This window comes from Balaenoptera borealis (assembly GCF_965194805.1).
Source record: "Balaenoptera borealis genome assembly, chromosome: 12".
Lineage (NCBI taxonomy): Eukaryota > Metazoa > Chordata > Mammalia > Artiodactyla > Balaenopteridae > Balaenoptera > Balaenoptera borealis.
The window spans coordinates 104,835,550-104,854,967 of record NC_138869.1 but is presented as its reverse complement, the minus strand read 5'-3'; the positions used below and the strand labels follow the sequence as shown (position 1 = coordinate 104,854,967).

Genomic DNA, 19,418 nt, shown 5'->3' with positions numbered 1-19,418 from the left:
AAAGCTTTTGTGTGGCCCATCACGAAGAAAACCCTTTCTCAGTGAAGCGGCTACCTCATCGTGGGCACTTACTAATGCTTGACGCACAGGTTTTGGCATTTTGGTATTTAACACTTTTGTCCTGTGGGGCAGCCCCTATGTAGACAGCTCCCATGGGGAAGGAGCCTGGGGCCCTGTCCAGCAGGTTGGCCGTGTCTGGGGGGCCTCCACATGGCTGGAGCTGTTGAGGCAAGGGCGGCAACCACAGACGGGCTGGTCATTCAGAGAAAGTAAGAAACACACAGCCCGGAAAGCGTAAAGCTCCCCAGTTACCGTTCTCGCACAGTATTCACGAGCTACCACCCAGTAAATAGAATGACCACGTCCTGCACATTCACTAGTGAGTTTCACAGCTACGAGTAGATATTTCCTCTAATTCCTTTTCATTCAATATACTGGGACTTTATGAAACAGCTGCACTCCAGCAGCTCTGACATAGCGAACCATTCTCCACACACCACTCCTGAGAGCGTCCTTCGGAAAAACATCAAAAGAATCACAAAAATGTAATCATTTTCATTTTTTGGTCTTCAACTTCATCCTTTGCATCTTCCGAAACCTGATACGACTCTAGAAAAGAATCTCCTTCTCCATAAAGAATCTCTCGAACTCGTTTCATTTCCCTGTATGTTTCCTTTCTGTCCCAGCCTCTGGGTTCCTCAGTTTCAAGCCATCAGGTCTCCAGACTATGTTGGACTTTCACTAGTATTGCTCTGGCAGCTGGGAAGTGTCCAGCCTTCCAGAGTTTTCTCCTCAGGCTTTTCAGCGTAGTATGAGAGTTGCGCAAACTCTCTTCCCTTCTAGGATGTGAGACAATTTCTCTCACATAGTTTTTGCCTTAAACCTTTGCCATTTGAATTCTTTTTCTTCCCCCATTTTCCTTTGGACCCTCCCCACACCTCCACTGGAGACTGACTTAAAATTTGCAAACAATTAACTTTTGTCTTGCATTATTAACTTTTAAAAAAAAAACAGTTACTCTTAGCAATTGCTGTGAAATAGAGGCGAAAGAACTTAAAGTCGCAGGATCACTTTGAAAGAAAAGGTAGCAGAGATGTAAAAAGCTTTATTGCAACCACCTGGGATGCGTGAGTGAGTGCATTACCTGCGTCCTTCAACAACAAACGGTGCTCCTCGGGGCATTGCCCGACGTGAGACTAAGACAAGGCCAGGTCACCTGGCCCCTGGCCTCCTTGTTCAAGCATCCACAGATGTTCTCTGCCCAGCCCTCCTACCTCTTCCCCTTCTGGGACTTGGACCTGGGGAGCAGAAACCTGGCCAGCCCTGACCCCGCCCCAGCCAGGCCTGACAGGGGACAGAAGCAGAGCGGACACATGTGATCTGTCACGTATGCAGCAGAGGCAGCTGGAGGCCTTAATCCCCAACTTGAGCTCCCACGCTGGCCCAAGACCAGCCCGGCCAGCCCCGGCGCCCCTGGCTGACAGCCAGCCTGCAAGGCTCAGAGACTTTGCTTCCTAATATGGGACAGAAATGGTGTGAAGACGTTTGGTTTTAAAAGACCTGCCCCAGATCCCGCCTCTTCCCGCCAAATCCCCCAGAGATGGGCTTTGTGCTAATTCTACCCCCGCTTGGCCGAAAACTTTTCCACTCAGCAGCCAGTCTTCAGTGTCTTGGTATTATTTTCTTTTTAACACAAGCAGCCCCTTGGCCCTGATTGAAGTGCTGCCTGCAGCGTGCATCTGTCTACGGCTGCCGCTTTCTGACTTAGAATTTAGAGGCCCTTTGGGCTTCCAACTTGGATGCCAACTGGCAGGTAGGGCCTGAACTGTGTAAGTGCAAAGGGTGCAACTACAAACTCCCACCTGACCAATCCAGTGCTCTTCCAACAGCAGAAAGGCCCCTGCTCTCTGTGCGTCAAATGTGCAAATGTGAGACGCAAATGTGAGCTGGTCTCTACTCAGAACTAATTCTCTAACTTTTACGCTCTGATTTAAACTCCTAACACTGCTTCTGAAATCACAGCTGCTGATATCTGAGCAGACGCAGGGAGCCTAGACTGTCAGAGACTCTTCAAGGTGAAGGGTGCCCGAGGTCACCCTCAGCAGCCCTCACGCCTGAGACACCATCGGTGCTGGGGAACCCACTCACCCCTGGGCCTCTGCTAATTGCTAGAAAGCTCCTCTCTCCTAGCCCAAGACCTTTCACGCAACATCTATCCAGTGGTCTGATCTGTTCCTTCCCTCCGGCTTATACAGATTAAATGTCTTCCCATCCTCGGGTGACAGGCTCTTCAAAGATGTGCCAGAGTTTCCTGAGCTTTTCTTCTCAGGACAGAGAGTCTGCAGATGTGGCCCTACCACGTGGCTCGCGGGGCCGGGTGGAGCTTCAGCCACGAGCACGGCCGACGTGGCTCAGGCCTGGGTTCCTTCTGCAGCTCCGCGCGCGGCTTGGCTGGCATTCCCCGACCACAGAGCGGGTCCCCTGCGGTGCGCTGTCGCCGGAGAGGAACCCTAAAAGGCAGAAATACTTTCTCTAGCGGAGCGTTTGGGTTTCATGCCGTTGGATTTTGCTCCCCCAGCTGCCTCCCTCTTCTCGGGAGACGACACTTTATCCCTCCTGTTGCTCAGGCCAGAGTCCTCGGGGTCACCCCTGACCCCCTCTCTTTCCCATCCACGTGGGTTTCCTCAGCCAATCCTATCGGCTCTTCTTTCTGAATCCACCCAGAATCCCGCCCCTCTCCCCATCTCCACCACCTGCTCCAAACCTCTGCCACCTCCTACCCCGTCTTACTGCTTCCTACCTGCATCCCTGGCTCTTTTCCACGCGGCAGCCAGAGGGATCCCGCTGACAGGCACATCGGGACAGGCCACAGGACAGAAGGAAGCCATCCCCAGCCTCTTCCCCTCTCCTCCTGTGGGCCTCTCCCCCGGAGCCCCTCGGCCCCTCACTGCCCGCAGTCGGCATGGCGCGCTTCCGTACCACCTTCAGGTCCTCACCCCAGCGTCACCTCCTCAGGGGACCTGCCTCGACCACCACCCTCCCTAAAACTGCAAACCAGCACACGCCACCCCAGCAACCCCTGGCCAGCCCAGCACCCCCATGGGAGCTCCGTCAGGAACATGAGACCCCTCGGGCTTAGCCATTCATCATGGGCACCACCTGTCTCTCCCAGCGAGCCCGGGGACCACGGCGGGTGGGTACGGCCTGTGTGGTTAGACTTTATCCCCGGTGCGTAGAGCGGAGGCTGCACGTGGAAGGGCTCGGCAGCCGCTCGCTGAAAGTTGATGGTTCTGGGCTCACACACCTCCTGCTTTCCCCGTATGCCTTCAGGGAGAGTACCAAGTTCTGCTGGAACTGTACACCCAAGACCGCTCCACCGTGGCCTGCGCCAACGCCACCATCCTTTGCTCGTGAGCACCTCGAAGCGCGGCCAGCTGGCCCGTGGGAACCGCGGCTCCTCACACTGACCCTGCCGTGAGGAAGGACCGGCGGACCACAGAGCGAGCCTCTGCGGAGGCGCAGGTGCTGATTTCAGCCCCAGGACCAGCGGTCCCCGGCCTCCGCGGATGTAACGAAGCCCCCGAAACATCTGCTTCTCAGGAGCTCCCGGGGGTCATCCAGCAGTCTTGAGGGTCCGTCCCTCTTCCCTAAGTGCTCACCTGACGTCACTCACCTTGTTTCAGCTGCTGGGGGCCCTTCCTTGGTCACCCAAAATAAAGAAACCGGCACCACAATTGTGCCTCGTGGTTTGTTAAGGAATCTTGGTACAATCCTGCAGCTCTGACGTAAGTTCCTCTGCACACAGAGCCAAGGGCTGCCACGGCATCAGCGATGCTGAGAGATTCAGAACAGTGGTGGCAATGACTTCCCCGTTCCTTCTCCCGGGGAAGCCCCACGCCCTGGACGTGAGGGGCCAGAAGCTGACGAAACCTCACAAGCAATACATCGCAGTCTCCCCTGAACAAACCTCACTATCCTGAGTCGTGGCTGTCCCGGCCCCAGCGCGCCATGGCCCTCGTGAATGTGTTCGTTAATCCACTCAGCAAGTCACGGCCGGTCACTCACATGCTGGGCCCCGTACTCAGCACTTAGGCTACTCCAGGGAGCAAAACAGGCACTGCCCCTGCCCTCGTGGAGCCTGCGGTCCCCTGGGATATCAAAACGCCACATGTCCACCAGGGGCCACATCATGCATGTACAGACACCTCCTTTGCTGCCCCCTGTAAATGACGAGGTTGCCTGTCTGTTGCCAGAGCCGTTTGGTGTCCCTGTTGTCTCCTGTCCCCAGATGTGCAGAATCCCTGGGGGGGCTCCACCTCCCCTTCCCCATCCCGTGCTCCCCCCGCCTCTCTCCTTCCAGCATCCCTGGGCTCCACATCTGGCCCTCTTGCTCCTGCAGAGGGGCCGAAGTCGGCAGACTGGGCTGATCTTCTCAGTTGATAAAAGTGCCACTGCGTTAGAGAGTAAAAGAGAAAAGAAATGCATGGTTTAAAAATGTTTGTTGCTATTAATTACTGTCTGTACATAGTTGAACTACCCGGAATAGCAGGCCATAAATGCCTGGTGAATCCAAACCTTAAAACCAGCATCTGAGGTTTTCTGGGTTGTGGAGAGAGAAAATTATAGCAGTGTCCTCGCCTACGCCCAAAATGCTCCAGAGAAAAGCCCTGCTGTGGCCATGCCAGGCTCAGGGGCAAACCTCTGAGCACACACAGCGGACACTGTTGTGTACCCAGACGGCAAACTGGATTGCTGAGCCTTCTCCATCCCCTCCGGTGAGACATGTCCCGCTCCCTTTCCAGAAACATCCCTACATCCAGTTAAGGGCCCTGGGTGGATTCCGAGTACTCACATGTTCCAACGGCTCAGGACAGCTGTCACAGCCTTCCATAGACAGGGACAGGGAACAGGGAAGAAGCGGATCGAGCTGTTCCCTTTCCTGTTCTTCACTCTCTTCTTAAAATTCATTGAGAGTGTGTGTGTGTGTGTGTGTGTGTGTGTGTGAGAGAGAGAGAGAGAGACAGAGAGAGTGAGAGAGAAAGAGAGGAGAGAGGGAGAGAGGAAGGGAGAAAGAGGTTTAGTTAAACAGAGATTTCCACACTTGCACAGGCTGACCCTGGTAGCCTCGACTGAGTACACAGGAGCACATAGCTGTTGCACAAAGGGTGTAATTTGAGGGGGGAAAAAAAGTGTTTCTCTGCCTCCAAAATATGTCTGTCCTTAGCGTGGGCCTTACATTTCACTGAGTTTCACTCCTGCAAGTTGAGAAAGCTTTTTGCTGTTTATAACTCTCCTATTAAAAAATACAAACAGTCCTGGTAGGAGAAACGCCAGAATCATTATCATAACTCCGGCAGAACATAATAACGAAGACGAAGTTTGGAACTGTCATCCCAGGAAGAGGGAGGTGTGAAGGGGCTGGTGGGCAACCCAGGGCAAGCCCTCTTAGCTGGTCACCCACGTGTGCCTGGGGTGGGGTGGGGAGGGGGGTGACCTGCCAAAGAACTTAACTACTTCTCATCTTCTCATAAATGATTTGCCACTGTTTCAAAATCACCATCAAGTATTCTAAAAACTTCTCCTGAATAAACTTCCCTGAAAAAAAAAAATCGGTTTTATTCAAGATTATGCTATGCCTCCAAACCAAAGAACTCTCGTGGAAATCAGCCAGCTCCAGTCATTCTGGTGTCCGTAAGCCCTTCCTTATATTTTAAGGGAATCTCTGTGTATGTGTGTGTGTGTGTATTTTTTAAGGGAATGCCAGTGCCCAAGGAAAGCTTTGCCAAGCAAGGTCCAGGCAGACAGCTGAAAACCCATTTGGCCACTGTGGTCGCCCCACTCGGAACGTTCGGCTGCTCCCTCCCACTGGCGCAGGGCCCGTCCCTATGCTTTGTCTCTGTTGTTTCTTTTTTCTTTTGCCCTACCCAGGTATGTGGGGAGTTTCTTGCCTTTTGGGAGGTCTGAGGTCTTCTGCCAGCGTTCAGTGGGTGTTCTGTAGGAGCTGTTCCACGTGTAGATGTATTTCTGATGTATCTGTGGGGAGGAAGGTGATCTCCACGTCTTCCTCTTCCTCCATCTTCTCCTGCCTCCGTTCGGCTGGAAAGAAAGGAGACCAGCTCCGTCTGCTTACACACGCAGCTCAGCTCTGACTGCCAAGTCCCACCTGGTTCAAGTATCAGCCATGGTTTGCTGCACAGGTTCACACTGTCATCAGCACTTCACCTCTATTTCTCTGAAGTTCTTTCACCTCTGGCCTCCATGAATACTGGCTTCACCCTCAGACAGTCTTTCCTGCAATGGCAAATAGTTTCACGCGTGTCCAAAGTACCAAGGAGAGAGACCTTTCTCCCGAAGCCCTGCATTCAGCCTGATGTCAATGGCTTGGGTCACATGACCACTCCTGGCCGATCACTTTGGCCCCGTGCTGACTGGCTTGCCTAGACCACATGACCCACCACCAGAGCTGGATTAGCATTAGTCCCACTGGAACCACACCATTCCTTACATGGACACTGGGGAGGTTGGAAAGGGTAAAGGGAGGAAAGGGGGAGATGCTAGGAGTGGAGGGTACATCTAGAATTAGGCCGGCTTTTCAGCTGTTAACTGGGCGAGTGCCTCAGATTCTCTAAGCCTCTGTTTCCTCATCCGCACCTGTCAACAATAATAACACCTGCCTTACAGAAATACCCTGAGAATTAAACGAGAGAACAGTGCCAGGCACGTAACTCAATGAATGTGAGTTATTACTCTGTTCAGGAGGTGCCTTAGTCTGTTGGAATGCTATAATAAAAATACCATAAGCTGGGCGGCTTGCAAACAACAGACATTTATTTCTCACATTTTTCTCATTTATTTCTGGATGCTGGAAAGACCAAGACCAAGTTGCCAGCAAATTCAGTGTCTGGTGAGGGGCCGCTTCCTGGATCACAGACAGCTGTCTTCCTGCTGTGTCCTCACGCGGTGGGAGGGGTGAGGAAAAGCTCTCTGCGGTCCCTTTTATAAAGACACTAATCACCTAATCACCTCCCAAAGACCCACCACCAATACCATCACACTGGGGGTAAGAATTTCAACATATGAATTTGGTGGGGGACACAAACATTCAGTCTATAGCAGGTGGGTATTCACCTTGGAGCTGAAGCCCTGTTTCCTAATTTCCCTCTTCAATCCCTCCGACATCATCGGGGCAAACTGTCTTTGAGCCTTGACCTCACCCATAAGCCCACATTCCTTTTTAAGTCCTGAAATGGTTCCTTGGCACCTTGATTTCCTCTAAGCGTACCTGGTTTAAGTAGACCTGGGATGTTCACTTAGTTACATGAACTCTGAAAAGAATTCAAGGGAAACATTAAGGTACAAGTTTCCCCTGAAACAGAAACTTTATAACCAGGCCAAAAAAAAAAAGGCCTAGGAAAGAAAATGTGTGTAATTTTTAATTAAACTTGTTTCCTGTTTAAAAAAAAAAAAAAAAAAAAGATACACATGCAGGATGTGAAGAACTAAATGTAAAATCTGCAAATTTAACAATTACATCTGCCTTCAGAAAAAAATCACCCAAAATAGCTAGTAAGAGAACGGAAAAGGCCACATCCTGATTTTGACCCGGACTTGTTAGGGAGGGAAAGTTTATCATTCCAGCAGTTCAATTTCAAATTTGAATCAGCTACAATTTTCTCAGTCAACTTTCTCAGACGAGTTCTTCTGTCTAGTTTCCCGATCATTTTATCTGGCAAGCAGGGGTTCCAGAGGAATTGGGAAAGAGCTACTTTACATCTAGTGTGTAAATAACTCCAGTTGTTCCATTGGAACTGAAACCTTCAGCTGCCTTCAAATGTACCAGCCTGAATTTTCTTTCTCCTCTAACCCAGCTTTCCTTTAAAATGCGCGACAAAACCAAATTCTTTCCTCCAGTATCTTGGTCTCCTCACTCCTGAGGAAAAGCATATAAGCATCAATGTTATTTCTTCCTCCAGCTGATATTTTTACGGATTCCCTGAAACCCAAGCAAGGATGGAAAGAAAGAAAATATCCATGCCATGCAAGCCTGTATCATATTATTTGGTTTGCCCTTCTTTTCTTCTACTCAGAAATAGTGGAAAAAAACTGGAGAAGGGGCCAGAGAATGTTATTGAAATGGTCAAAGGGATACAGCAAGGTTTCCACATAGAGGTAGACTAAAAAGGTTAAAATGTGTGAGTATAGAAAAATAGCATCTGAGAAGGCAGAATAATAATAATAATAATAATAATAATAATAACAACTGTTTAAAAGCTAACAATTATTTGAGCATTTGCTATGTGCCAGCATTGTGCTAGGTATTTTACCTGTATCTCAGTACTTAATCTCAATAACAGCCCATGGGGGATAAACCAATGACCCGCCTTATAGAAGAGGAAGCCATGGTTAGTAAAGTGGGGAAACAGACAGACCCCTGCTTCTTCAGGCTCGTGAGCTCAGGGAGCTGGGATTCAAATCTGTCCGACTCCATCCCAGCTTTCACCAGCTGACACTACCTTAGCTGTTTGGCTGGAGGCTATATAAGAAGGAGTACTGTGTGTTGTAGGCTTGCAGATTCTTTCAAGTCCAGCAGCAAACAGGCTGAAGACAAAAGGTAGACTAAAAAAGTGTTAGATTAAATCACTGATGAGAGCACAGGAAAAAAAGAGCAGTCCCAGCTGTGCTTGCCTAGCTGTCAACCCTGGTGGTTCATTCCCGGGGACTGGGACACGTTATGTTTCTGCTATAATTGGGCAAGGAACTCCGTGTCAGACAAAATAAAGTATATAATGAAAGATGCTTTCGCCCAAGCCCAGGCTTTTCTGTTAATACTTAGCTGTGATCCCTGAAACTCAACCACGCAGCAGGTATTTACTGAGGCCAACTGTGCACCCAGATCTCATCCAAGCCCGTGCCCTGCTGGAGTCCCCCTGTCACCCTCCTGAGCAACTCTTCAGCATCCCTCGCTGGACAGAGGTTATTCTCTTCACCAAGCGTGGCCTCTTCACCCCTTTTCACACGTGACTCATGTTGCCTGAGTCCCCTCCGGTGGCCACAGGTGGGGGGCTGACCTGGTGCATGAGGGCTCTGTGCAGGGTTCCATGGGGATGGGAGGGATGAAGGAAGGAGGGGGAGGGGAGGGGAGGGGAGGGGAGGGGAGAGATGAAGGAAGGAGGGGGAGGGATGAAGGAAGGAGGGGGAGGGGAGGGGAGGGGAGGGGAGGGGAGGGGAGGGGAGGGCATGCCAGCCTGAGAAGGGCATCTGGACAAGGAGGCAGCATCGAAATCAAACAAAGGCCGCCGGCGGGAGCAGAGATTGGAGGGGCAGGGAGCAGCCGTTCTGAGGGTGGGAGGAGATCGGGGCACACACGGGGCCACAGCAGCCTCTACGTGGACCAGGAGCCGGAGTTCGGGATGGGGGAGCCGAGAGCCGCTGGGCATTCAGTGTCCATCAGCTTCTTCCCAGGTTTACTTCCCCCAGCCAGACGCGGTAACACTCGAGTCGTGACTTTCCCCAGAGCAGGATCACGTGTTTGTGGTCTCTCCTCCTGTCTTAGTCCGTTCTGCTGCTGTAACAAACACATCACGGGGGGCTTCCCTGGTGGCGCAGTGGTTGAGAATCTGCCTGCCAATGCAGGGGACACGGGTTCGAGCCCTGGTCTGGGAAGATCCCACATGCCGCGGAGCAGCTGGGCCCGTGAGCCACAATTACTGAGCCTGCGCGTCTGGAGCCTGTGCTCCGCAACAAGAGAGGCCGCGATAGTGAGAGGGCCGCGCACCGCGATGAAGAGTGGCCCCCGCTTGCCGCAACTAGAGAAAGCCCTCGCGCAGAAACGAAGACCCAACACAGCCAAAAATAAATAAACAAATAAATAAATAAAATTAAAAAAAAAAAACACATCACGGAACAGGGAGCTGAGGAACAACAGAAACTCGCCTCTCACAGCTCTGGAGGCTGCAAGTCCTAGGTGTGGGCAGATTCAGTGTCTGGTGAGGGTCCCTTCCTGGTCCCTGGTTCATAGACAGATGGCCAGACAGATGGTCTTCCCACTGTGCCCTCAGTGGCTGAAGGGGCGGGAGCTCTCTGGGGCCTCTTTGGTAAGCACCGTAACCCCACCCACGGGGAATCCACCCTCATGACCTAACCGCCTCCCAAAGCCCCCAGGAGGCAACACCATCACCGCGGAGGGTCGTTTCAACAGCAGAATTTTGGACGGATGCAAACATTCAGACCTCATACCTCCCTTATGTTTTTCCTTTTCCCACTTCATTTTTGGTAATGAAATGGAAGAAACTGAAAGCTTAACATAGAAACTCCTCTACTGAAAATTATCCCAACCACCAAAGAGAAAGAATAGTTATGTGATGTGATAGAAACGCTAAATATCACTTCGATAGCAATCAGATCACAATATATAAATGTATCAATGTGATGCCTTGTACATCTTAAACATTCACAATGTTATATGTCAATATATTTGATTTTTTTAAAAAAAGAACGGGAGGAATAAACTCCTGTATTGGTTACCAGTCCACGTCTGCCATTCTTAGTAATGACCCCCTCTGCCAACCTGGGGGACAAACGTCATGTCTGGAGTCATTTAGAAGAGAAAGGTGCTTTTCACCCCTGTCTCACTCCCTGGCCACAATTTTTCCTAATCGTATCGGATCTTCCCTTTGTTGCCTCCCAAGGTACCAGACTATTCGTTTGTGTGAGTTGAGTTTTTTCCCTTCACTTTCACACCCTGAAGGCTATCTGTCTACAGTTGTTTGGTTTTTGTTCAATTTTTTAATTGGATCTCATTGTTCACTATTTTATGTGTTCTGACATCAATATTTCACAGCCACATTCAGGCTTCCAGAACCTTGGGCTCAGGAACAAACCACTGAGGTTCATCCCTGGGAGCCGAGGGGCACCTGTTCCACTCAGAGAGTTTGTTCCCAGACCTTGCAGAAACAGCCCTAAAAATTAGAAATTAAAAATGAGCACAGCTGTGGTGGGAAACCAATCCTCCCTGTAGCAAAAGACACCGTTTCATCTCTTCTGGATGTTTCGGGGTGGAAGTGGTGATGTTGGCTCCGTCTTGTGGGCAAGCTTCTGGGGACAGAGGCGGACAGGAAGGGGGGCCTGGCGTCCCAGCCCCACAGACGTGCGTCGGAGCCTCAAGGAGAGAGAATCGACAGCAGGAATCTGGGCCAGTAGCTGACTCACCAGGGATTCAGAGCCACCAGGGCACCCGTGGCACTTTGTAGGACCCCCATGGCCCTGGGGTACAGGGGCAGGAGGGGAGAACACAGCACGGCTTGTTCCACGAACCTAGGAGACCCAGCCCAAAGCAGGGAGGGGAGAGCCAAGCCTGAGCTCAGGTGCCTCGCTGCCCCCGGAACACACAATGGCTCTGCCTTCCTGCAGCTTCGAGAGCTGGGATAAAAACCCAGGGGAGACAAGAATGCGAGAGGAAAGAACTGCTTTTCTGCTGACAGACGCCCAGAAATAACCAGCGTGGAATGTGAGGAGAGTCTGCAGAGATTCCCTGATTCGCAAGTGGGGGGACCAGTCAGTGACAGTTCATTCCGTTCTCGTCGTTAGAATGTCTTCACAAGAACCCACAGACTGACACCTAAGACGTTCCAGCTTTGCTGGTGGGCAGGATTTCCCTCCCCCGGAGCCACGCCAGGATGGGAATCCATTTCCTTACCACGTGCTTCCACCCCAGCCCCTTCTGTTCCTCACCGACATCTGGGGGTCCACTTGGATCTCCTCGTAACCTCCGCGCCGTCCCCGTGTTGTTGTTTCTCTGTCTACTTGATGACAGACGGGATGCTCTTTTCCTGCTGTGAAAAGAGTCCCTTCCTCACCACCCTCCTGATGACGAGCGTGAGGATCTCTGTCTGTCCATGTCCTGGATGAGCACACCCCGAATCCCCACAGCCTATCCATTTACCTTGTGCCCAAAGCAAATGTGTGGCGGGGTTTATAACAGAGGAAACTCCAAACTCAGGGTAATTTACAAAGTATTAGACCTTCACGTATACGACCGGACTGCGGTGTGTGGGGAACATTGTCCTAGCTACACAGGCAATATTTTTAAGTAACAGTTAACAGCTAACTGCTTGGAGCTTTATTGTGTCCCTTCTTCTTTAGGCTCCACAAAAACCAGATATAATCTCATCCTCAGGGTCATGAGCCAAATGCCATGTAGCAAAGGTTCAGACTAGCAAATTAACCAGGAGGAAGTAAATTAACCAATGAGATGAGAATACAATTAGAGTTTCAGTTCAATCCGCTCTCTAACTGTATGACCAGGACTCCTGGGGCAGCTTTCCGACATGTAGAATAGACTTTATTTCAAAGAAACAAATGCCTTGTCATACAGCCAGACCAAATGCCATGCTGGCAACTACCACTAGGATAGATGGCACCTTTGGGTGCCCCCTCCCAGGGGAACCAGAATCAGTTGCATATGACTTGACAAGAAGATGACACCTTTGTGCAAAGCAAAGGGGTACCCATCCTCTGGGCAGACAGGGGCCCATGCTCAGACACATGGCTTGGTAATTCGGCACATGCCAGATTTCAGTCCCCAGTCTCCCCTTGTGCAGTCCACAACCTATACAACCTTACCCAGAGACCCAGGCCAAGCTTTGGAATCTTCTCCCACCACATGGCACAGGTTGAGGAAAGAGAGCTAAACAAAGGGAATCTTCTGCCTCAAGAAGGCACCAGTCTCTGCCTGTTGATTGATGGTCCCTGATCTCACCTCCAACCCACCCTACCCAGTCCCCACTCACCTCTACCAACCGACCAAAGTTAATAAGGTGACACCCTAGCTAAGAGTTATTCTGGAGGCAAAACTGCTAAGTGGAACAAACACATTGACTTCTCTCTAATCTTGCTTGTTCACTGCCATTCTTCATATCGACTCGGAACTCACCTTGTTCCATTATAACAACAGTCATTCACAACCTTGCTCCATGACCTGAAATTTTTGGAACATCACTCCCACCAAGAAGCTGTCTGTCTCTGGTGCCCAGGCTGGATGAAAGGTCCCTCTTGGGACTCCCCAGCACCTCCCCTTGACCGTGGTGTGACACTAACCACATTATACTATAATTGCTTATTTGCTTTTGGCTCTTCTACTAGGACATAAGCAACCTGAGAGATAAACCAGGTCTTGTTCACCTCTGCACAAATTCCAGCACTTGGCTTAAAATGTTTGTTGAATAAATGGTCTAAGACAGAAAAATAATGCTGGTGGTGTACTGTACTAGTCTGCTAGGGCTGCTGTAGCAAAGACCACAGACTGAGTGGCTTTAAACAACAGAAATTTCTGTTTAATCCATTTTATCCCGCACCGGAACCCCACAGGGTCATCAGAGAGATCTTTCTAAAGCACAAATCTGGTTATGTCACTCGTCTGAATAAAGTTCTTAAAAGCCCCCTGCCTCATGCCTGCAACACCCTCTATCTGTGATGCAGCGCCCTCTGTAATCTGGGCCCTCCTCCTCTCGCCAGCATTCCCACCGTTCACTTTACAGTGAAGCAACACGGGGCCGCTCGCATCTCCTGGAGCACAGAGTTCCCCTAAGCTTTCAGCTTTGCACAGGCTGCTCCCGTACCTAGAACGTGCTTCTGCCTTCTTACCTGGCTGCTTTCCCAAGGTCTCTGCTGAGATTTTGCTCTCTCTGGGGAGCTGTTCCTTACTCACGAGAACGGATTAGCTTTCCCTCCAACAAGCTCCATTTGCATCCTATCTCAGTGCTACTCACTGGGCTACGATCACCTGTTTATCTCTCTGTCTTCCCCGCTCGACTGGGAGCACCTTGCAGGCAGGCACTGTGTTTTCTCCAGTTTCTAATAGAGGGCCTGGCGCTTAGTAAAGTCTGATCGATTCCTGTGGAGTTGAATTGTGTCAGAACCAACAGGGTGCCCAGAAGTGGATTTCCTAGCGCTCCACTGCCACCCCCTTGGTCGACGTCCCTGATTACTACGCACTGTTTGATTTCTTGTCCATAATATGTTCCACCCTGGGTCTGAGACTCCACCCTGGATCCCGGTGTGCCCTCTCCAGACCTCCTTGTCTGAGCTCCCAGATTTTCAGCCTGTCTTTAGACTCACGTGGCTGAGGGCTGAGTGAGGACCACCCTTTGACCCCGGTCATCCTCTGTGGAATTGAACCGTGTCAGAATCCACAGTGCCCTGGGAAGTAGATTTCCTTCCCTGAACCTCTGTCTCCTTTGTCTGAGCCCCTAGTGAACACCAATACTGACCAAGTGGACCACAATTTCCTGGTTCACTTTTCCATCCTGCCACATCCATCTGCCTACACCCAAGCCATCCAGGAGAAATCTGATGTGCGGACCATCCATGTCATTTAAAATTTTCTAGAAGCCACATTTTAAAAAAGGAAAAAGAAACAGGTGAAATTAATTTTTTAAAAAATAATTCCACCAACAGCAGCTTTATTGCTTATGGATTTTTTTTTTTTTCCATACGGCTTGGCATGAGGGATCTTAGTTCCCCCACCAGCGATCGAACCTGCACCCTCTGCAGTGGAAGCATGGAGTCTTAACCACTGGGCCGCCAGGGAAGTCCCAGGTGAAATTAATTTTAATAATATATTTTATTTAACACAATATGTCCAAAATGTTATCATTTCAATATGTAATCAATAGTTTAAAAAATTATCAGAAAAATATTTGACATTCCTGTGTTCATACTAAGACTTCACAATCTAGTCTGTATTTTTCACTTGCAGCACACCTCAATTTGGACTACTCTCATCTCGGTGCCAAATGGCTACAGGTGACCAGCGACCGCCATACTGGATAGCACAGGACAGGAGATGGGGTGTTAGTATTAATGGTAATAAGCTAGTGGATACTGTGTCCTTACCACTTGCCCAGGGCTCTACTGAGCCTCTAAGACTTTTCATGCATTATCAGACTTACCTCTCACAGCAATCCTATAAGCTAGGGACTTATGGTGCAAATGAGGAAACAGTCTCAGAGATTAAGAGACTTGCTTACCACTGGTCTACACTGCCTCCTGACCAATGGAACACTTAGTAAGCATGGGATTTGCTGACACTTAGAAGTCACGTATAGAAAATGCACGTGAAGGCTAAAAAATGCTATGGATAACATGGCCAAAAAGTTTTGATGAGCAAATTCACATTTTGAAAGTCATCAGAGAGAACAGCCATATCCTTCCAGAAAATACCCCTCTGTGCCATGGCCAAAAAAATGGATGAAAAATCCGACAAAGGGTAACATTTATTATGTTCTCAGGCCTTGAAAACTTTGAAAAGAATTAGTTTAGAGAAAGTTCATTTTCAACAGGTTTGACAGACAAAATCAAGCTGGTTTCCTTCTTTGGTCCCTTCATTCAGCAAACTCTGTCAGCCTCTGGGGCCAGTGTTCTTAGCCTGGCATGCAGTGGCGGGGGCGTTAGCTGCTTTCTCAAGTGCTGTTTTCCAAGACTTCTCTGTGATGGGGATCAGTGGTTTCCTTCTCTTGTCCTTGTGAACTGAGAGGGATGCCCTCCTAGCAACCGGAAGGGGAGACCTGTCACCACCCTCAACATACGGAATAAAGATCATCTCCCAGCAATAGTCTTAGGTAATTAAACTTTTCTTTGTGCCATGATTTATCCTCTGGGAAATATTTACCCCTTTAACCTTTAGACTTTACATATAAAATGTAGGTTCTTTGCAATTAGGATTAAGTTCAGTTTCAAGGGACAGAAAATCAAGCAGTGACTTACACAAGTTAGAAGATGAGCTCTCTCTCCCATGAACCTAGGCAGTCCATGATCAGTGGGGCTTGAGTTTGTCTTATTTTGTGGCTTTAATCACCCTCCACAAATGGCTTCTGTCTCATGGTCCAAAATGGCTGTCCAGATCCAGTCATCTCATCATATTCCAGCCAGCAAGAGAGGCAAAAGGGCAGAGAAGGAATAACCCCTCTTTTAAGGACTCTTCCTGAAAGCTGTATATACCATACTGACCAGAACGTAACACAAGGCCATCTAAGCTTCAAGGGAGGATGAGAAATGTAATCTTTGCCCTGGGTGTCTTCAGCAGCGTGTGAACGTGCCTCTCAGACGTCCGACCGCAGGGAGTGCAATCGTGCGAGGGCCCAGCTGCTGTGCTCTGAAACCCATCACTGCATTTGCAGCGAGCTCAAGCTTGCAACAGGCTGCTCCCAGCCTGAGTGCATCAGTAATTCTAAGGCAGCTCTTTCCTAGGAGTCGTATGACTTCTGTGATGGGCGACATCGGCTAGAGGACTGTATGAATTATCTGTGGCTGCATAACGAATGACACCACATTTTAGTGGCTAAAAACAACACACATTTACTATCTCTCAGTTTCTGTGGGTCAGGAATTCAGTGCAGTTTGGCTGGATCCTCTGCCTCAGGATCTCCCTCAGAGCTGAAGTCAAAGTGTGAGCCAGAGCTGAGGTCTCATCTGAGGTCTGACTGGGGAAGGACCTGCTTCCAAGCACCCCTGGTGGTGGCTGTCAGGATGCATGCCCTCACAGGTTGCTGCACTGGGAGGCTCAGCTCTTTCTTAGTTCATGGCTGGAGGCCACTTTCAGTCCCAACCTGGCAGCTTGCTTCATCAAAATCAGCACGAGAGAGAGAGAGTCCAGGAAGATGGGGGTCACAGTCTTTTGTAACAGCATCAGGGAATGGACATCCCATCACTTTGCCATCTTCTTCTCATTAGGAGCTAGTCACTAGGTCCAGTTCATTCTCAAAGTGAAGGGATTATACAAAGTCATGGGTACCTGGAGGTAGGGGTCATTGGAGCTCATCTCTGAAATCTGCCTGTCACAAAGGTCCAAAACTTGCCAAACTTTCTTTAGAACTGCACTGTAGTGTAGGATGTTCCCATCCAGCTCCTTCTTTCCTCCCTCCTTCCCTCCTTTCCTTCCTCCCTCCCTTCCTTCCTTCCCTCCCTCCTTTCCTTCCTCCTCCCTCCCTTCCTTCCCTCCCTCCCTCCCTTCCTTCTTTCCTTCCTTTCCTCCCTCCCTCCCTTCCTTCTTTCCTTCCTTTCCTCCCTCCCTCCCTTCCTTCTTTCCTTCCTTTCCTCCCTCCCTCCCTTACTTCCTTCTGTCCTTTTCTCCTGCGCTTGGGGTCAGACCTGCTCTGTGTTCTGGTGGCCCCTCCAGCCTTCCTCTAGCTGCCTCTCCATCTTTCCTAGCAGACATTCCCCCTAACAAACTCCTTGCACGTTTAATCCCTTCTTAGCACCTGCTTCTCAGAACACCAAGACTAACACAGTGGCCATGGGCCAGCTAAAATTGTGCAGTTTCTGTTGCTGAGGAATAAGAGAAGAAAGGATTCTGAGAAGTCTTGCCAATATCCCTAATATAATTCTGAAATCACCCACCTGTGGGTCTCAGTGCATTCGATATTAAAGGTAAAATACAACTTTCCCCCCAAGAAATTTAAATAGCTGGAAAGACATATTTCTACCTTGGTCCATATATGTGTATTGTATGTGTTACAATAATCCTTAACCTGACTTAGAATTTAAATTTTTAGAGAGTAAGAGCCTAAGAATAAAATCAATATGGAAAAATGATGAGGACTGATTCCAAATCTTATTTTTTATTGCATAATTTTAAAGACATACCTTAGGCCCCCCAATGTTTTTAAGTTGCAATTTTCACCGAAGTCCTTAATTCTGTACTGATTTTCCAAAAGTGGTTAGTAGATTCATCTAAATTTGCTAAGAACTCAGCTTTAGAGAGTGGGCAGGTCTTAGAAACTCAGATAAGGGCTGAACACTTAATTTGGAAAAGCTAACACCGAGTCAAGAAGGTATAATAAATTGCTCTGACAAATTCTTTGTCTCAAATGAGAAGAGTCCACTATGTTTTTATTCATCATTGCTGTGTCTGCTTTATCATTGTTGCTAATATGAAATATGCAAAGAAATACTCTATCTAAGGAAAATTCCTCTCATTTCCCTTTTGCACCACTCAGAGCTGATAAAAAGCTGGAGAAAGGGGCTAGTAATCTTTCTTAATACTGTTTCCCTAGGAAGTCCAGATTGTGTAGTTCACAAGCTCAGCCAGGAGGTGGCAGTCATAACCAATGAGAAAATCCTGACCCTCTGCCTCTAGCAGTTTTGCCTTGCCCAGCGGACGCTTCCTGGACCTAATCTGATTCTTATGAACGCGATTTCCTTCTTACAAAAACACCAGGCCCAAACAGAAACTAACCTCATCCTGCAGATAAAGAATGTTTGTGCCTTACATGTTGTCGGACTCTCTTAGCTATAGCCAGACCTTCAGGGTTTTCCCAGCAGCAAGACAAGAGGCAGCTGCACATCATGGGAAGCAGAGTGGGCACACGCCCCGCGCTGAAGCCCCACATCTTATCACATGGGCCTTCGTGGTGGGCGGAAGGTGTATGAAGGGGGAGGACTCAGCCGGGCTGCTAGACTAAGTCCAGCTCCGGGAAGGCTGAGCAGCTGGAAGATTCTGCAGGAAATAACAAGCGGGGTAGCTGTTCTGTTGAGGTCACAGTGCTGTTCCCAAGCCCTGAGTCACTCAGACCGAGTGCTTTCCCACCAGCAATGCCCACGTGTCTTCCTCATGCAAACACGGGTCTGGTGAGCTTTCCTGAGAGGTGGTTCATTGAGATGCAATTATTGCCACCTCTTAAGCTACAGAACTAGGATGGCTGCTCAGAGAGTAAAGGGTTCTGGAGGGTTGGGGAAGCCACTTACAGAGTCCAGACCTGACCCCAAGGGCAATGGGTGCCAGTCAAAGATTTTAAGCAGGGCAGTGAGAGGGTGGACGGAACAGAACGTAGAGGTGGCAAAGGAAAGAAGACAGAGGACGTTCTCTTCCTGTCCCTGAATCTCAGCATCCAGCCACTTTCATCGTACTTCTCATAACATGTTGTGATGAGTGACAACGTTCCTTAGGCTCCTTCCTCTACTGCATTTTCACCAGGGCAATAGCCCCCATTTCCATCGAGTCCCGGGCGAGACAAATGATGGCAGAGCAGCTCGTGGGCTGCGGCATCAGAGGGAGCCAGCTTCAGGATTTGGAGCAGTAGCATAAGCTCTCAAACCTCTGTTTCCTTGTGTATTAAGTAGGGGTGAAAGTACAGCAGCTCAGGGGCTGCTGTGAGGGTGGAGGGAGTTCAGACAGGTAAGTCCTTAGGACAGCGCTTGAGCTATAGAAAACGCTCGATAAACTGGTTACCATAGACAGAAACTCCACCTGGGAAGTGCTCAAGAAGCAGAGCAAATTCACCAGCAGATGCTGAGCGAGCCCTGGGGCTCATCACACCCACGATTCTATAAAGACCCTGCGCGCACACACACACACACACACACACACACACACACACACACACACACACACACACAGGCATAAAGGGCTTCTCCTCCATCCT

General features: G+C 49.6%; 2 protein-coding genes across 2 annotated transcripts in view; one reads left to right on the top strand and one right to left on the bottom strand.

Annotated features, from left to right (window-relative positions):
* LY86 (lymphocyte antigen 86) overlaps positions 1 to 3,734 on the top strand; it is a 54,300-nt gene extending 50,566 nt beyond the window's left edge. Inside the window, exon 5 of the mRNA XM_082346651.1 lies at positions 3,331 to 3,734. Coding sequence (XP_082202777.1) covers positions 3,331 to 3,414 — 84 coding nt within the window. The 3' untranslated portion in view covers positions 3,415 to 3,734. The remainder of the gene's footprint in view (positions 1 to 3,330) is intronic.
* A 44-nt stretch (positions 3,735 to 3,778) lies between these two features.
* Positions 3,779 to 19,418, bottom strand: part of LOC309607757 (uncharacterized protein) — a 73,019-nt gene continuing 57,379 nt past the window's right edge. The window contains exons 3-4 of the mRNA XM_082346653.1: positions 3,968 to 6,096; positions 3,779 to 3,834 (exon numbers count right to left, since the gene is read on the bottom strand). Coding sequence (XP_082202779.1) covers positions 5,981 to 6,096 — 116 coding nt within the window. The 3' untranslated portion in view covers positions 3,779 to 3,834; positions 3,968 to 5,980. The remainder of the gene's footprint in view (positions 3,835 to 3,967; positions 6,097 to 19,418) is intronic.